General features: G+C 37.6%; 1 protein-coding gene across 1 annotated transcript; it reads left to right on the plus strand.

Annotated features, from left to right (window-relative positions):
* The first annotated feature begins 1325 nt into the window (after positions 1 to 1325).
* On the plus strand, positions 1326 to 2580 carry LOC133799636 (AT-hook motif nuclear-localized protein 23-like). The gene is made up of 3 exons (XM_062237634.1): positions 1326 to 1524; positions 1695 to 1762; positions 1960 to 2580. The coding sequence occupies exons 1-3, from the start codon at positions 1326 to 1328 to the stop codon at positions 2578 to 2580; spliced, it is 888 nt and encodes a 295-aa protein (XP_062093618.1).
* The last annotated feature ends 278 nt before the right edge of the window (positions 2581 to 2858 follow it).

A 2858-nucleotide genomic window follows, 5' to 3' on the forward strand; every position in this document is an offset into this window, starting at 1 on the left:
GAAGGTAACCATTTACCCCAAGAAAAATACACACAAAGAATGAGAAGGAAACCAGTTACCCCCAAAAATATACACACAAAGAATGGAAAGGTAATTAGTTACCCCCAGAAATATATACACAAAGAACGGGAATGTAACCAGTTATTATTTTAGGGGTAACCAGTTACCTATATTATGGGTAACTAGTTACCATTATGGTAACTTGTTACTCCATCAGGGTAAACGGTTACCATTGTAATAACATGACATCTATTACCTTAGAATAAATACAAGTAAGTGGTTATCCTTGATAGTAATGGCAGCTACACTAGCACAACCATCCTTGAAAGAAGCATTAGTAAAAATGAATCAATCAGTCTTAGTGATTACATATAATCAAGCACTCAAATTAAGTGTAATTAGAATAATGTTACAACAACTTTCATCAAGTAAAAGTGTAATTTATTCAACATAATACCAAAATTAGACATCTTGAAGCTAACTTGAACTCTTTTTTTTTAATTAAAACTTTTCTTCATGGAAAAGCCATTACACTAAAATTTAACATGATTACATAAAATGTTCTTAGGGATGTCAACTAATGATAAGTCCCCATAAATAGCAGCATTACAAGCCAATATAGCAAGCTGATGAGTACAATCATTTAGTGTAGCTCCCAAACCATGCCCAATTCCTAAAACATGACAAGATCAATGAAATAACCTTAAGCACAATCTTTATCAAATCATAACTATACCACAACCCCAAAATCTCTAATACTATATGATAGAAGTTAAGATATACCATGGCAATAATCAAGTGAGTTTGGAGGGAGTACTTCTTGATCAACAACCTATGACCCTACAATTGTATATGAGCAAACATAACTACATATTGAAGTTTACATTATAAGGCATATCTAACATTAAAGGCTATGCTTCATCATTATCATTGAGACATTAGAAACCAAATAAATAATGGCAAAGAACCAATATCACATTATCAAAGATTTAAAGTTAAGTTTGGTTTCTCATTCCTTCTAAAGCTTGCATGTAGTATGATGGCTGAAGGTGGGAGGAAAAAGAACAAGTAACTAATTACGATATATATATGTATATGGGCAATTCTACAATCCCTCAGTTGGATTTGAAGGTTTTAGTCCTTCATCAAATCTAAGCCGCCCGATTGTTGATGGACGGTAAGATTGAGACGCAATATTGACAATGTGTTAAAATACACATATACCCCTTCATACCCCTTAGCAACCGGCTACGTGTTTCACTTTCACATATACCCCTTGACAGACTACAAGAGGAGAGATCTGAAGAATGTAAAGGTGGCCTCAAATGACTCCAGAGACATGTTACCCCATTCAGGAGGATGTAAAAACAGAGTTAGCTGAGGAACTATCCAAAATAAAGGTGGCAGAATCAGAAGATTTCACTAAGCCAGTAAAGTTAGAGAAAGATGAGCAAGTACCGAACTTCGGACAATACGGTGTTCAAAATAAGACGTTTCCCATGCAAGCTCTCACAAAATGTGATGGTCTTTGATGCTCCTAAAGAAAAGATCATTGTTCTGTTTCTATATACATAATGCATGTATGGGCTTGTCAAATATGTCTACATCTGGTTTCAACCATTTACCTTGGAGTGGTTTAGCCTTTTAAAACTATCAATAGACTGTTCCTCAACAGTTTTTCTTGTAATGTGCAGAAGAAGATGAGGGTTTGGAGAAAACAACTGCTTCAAAAGAACCAGGCATTGTTGACATAGACTCAGACGTAAAGGATCCTCAAACTTGTAGCTTGTATGGTCCCTATATATATATTTATATATATATATATATAAATAATAACTGATGCATTACAAAGCTTTATCATGAAGCCATTTGTTTAGAAAATGATGGTTAAGATATGTGCTTTTATTTTTTTTTCCCTTTTTTCGAATTGTGTTTTCAAAATTGATATCCTTGTATTAGTTTGCCATTTCATGTCAACCGCAACAGTCACTCAACATCGATGACAACGACGATGACGACGACAACAACAACTTTGAACCCCACTCAGGTGGGGGCTTTGATCTCATCTCGGGTCATCATCAAAACTCCGGTGATATGGCCTCACGTTGCCCCAGAGGCCGACCACCTAGCTCGATGAACAAGCCAAAGTCATCGATGATCATCACACGAGAGAGCGCAAACACTCTCCGGGCCCACATCTTGGAGGTCGGAAGCTGCTGCAACGTCTTTGACTTTGTCGCCACCTATGCCCGGAAGCGGCAGCGTGGGATTTGTGTCCTCAGCGGAAGCGGCACCGTCACCAACATCACGTTTCGGCAGCTCGCCACAGCCAGAGTCGTGGTGACCCTCCACGGAAGGTTCGAGATAATTTCCCTTTCAGGATCGTTCTTGCCCTCGCCTACGCCACTGGGCGCCACCAGCCTCACTGTATTTTTGGCCGGTGGACAAGGTCAGGTGGTTGGTGGGAATGTTGTTGGAGCCTTAATTGCAGCCGGTCCGGCCATTGTGATAGCTTCCTCTTTCACGAACGTGGCATATGACTCATTTTTTGTTACATTTTACTCATTTCATGTTACGTAATATATCATTTTAATTACATAGCTGCAGATAAAAATTTACGTAGCTAATATTGTAAATAAGTTTCAACTTCATACTAAAATGACCATACAACCCCAACTCATTATTTTTTGGGACTGACATTTACAGTTATATCCCTTACTTTTCATAGTCAGACCAGCACAATTTTTCACATTCGGTTTACATAACTGATTCAACAGGTATAAAGTTTAAAAAAGAAAAACATCAAAATTGTTCATAGCATGACACTTGACAAAAAGTTTTGGGTCCCACTTGTTGGA

This window comes from Humulus lupulus, chromosome 9 (assembly GCF_963169125.1).
Source record: "Humulus lupulus chromosome 9, drHumLupu1.1, whole genome shotgun sequence".
NCBI classification, from domain to species: Eukaryota; Viridiplantae; Streptophyta; class Magnoliopsida; order Rosales; family Cannabaceae; genus Humulus; species Humulus lupulus.

Excerpts from the sequence above, each read along its gene's own strand:
- LOC133799636 (XM_062237634.1), top strand. The coding sequence starts at position 1,326 with ATGACTCCAGAGACATGTTACCCCATTCAGGAGGATGTAAAAACAGAG. Across the intron at positions 1,525-1,694 it reads AGCTCTCACAAAATGTGATG|AAGAAGATGAGGGTTTGGAG; the intron begins GTCTTTGATGCT and ends TGTAATGTGCAG. Across the intron at positions 1,763-1,959 it reads TTGTTGACATAGACTCAGAC|TTTGCCATTTCATGTCAACC; the intron begins GTAAAGGATCCT and ends TCCTTGTATTAG.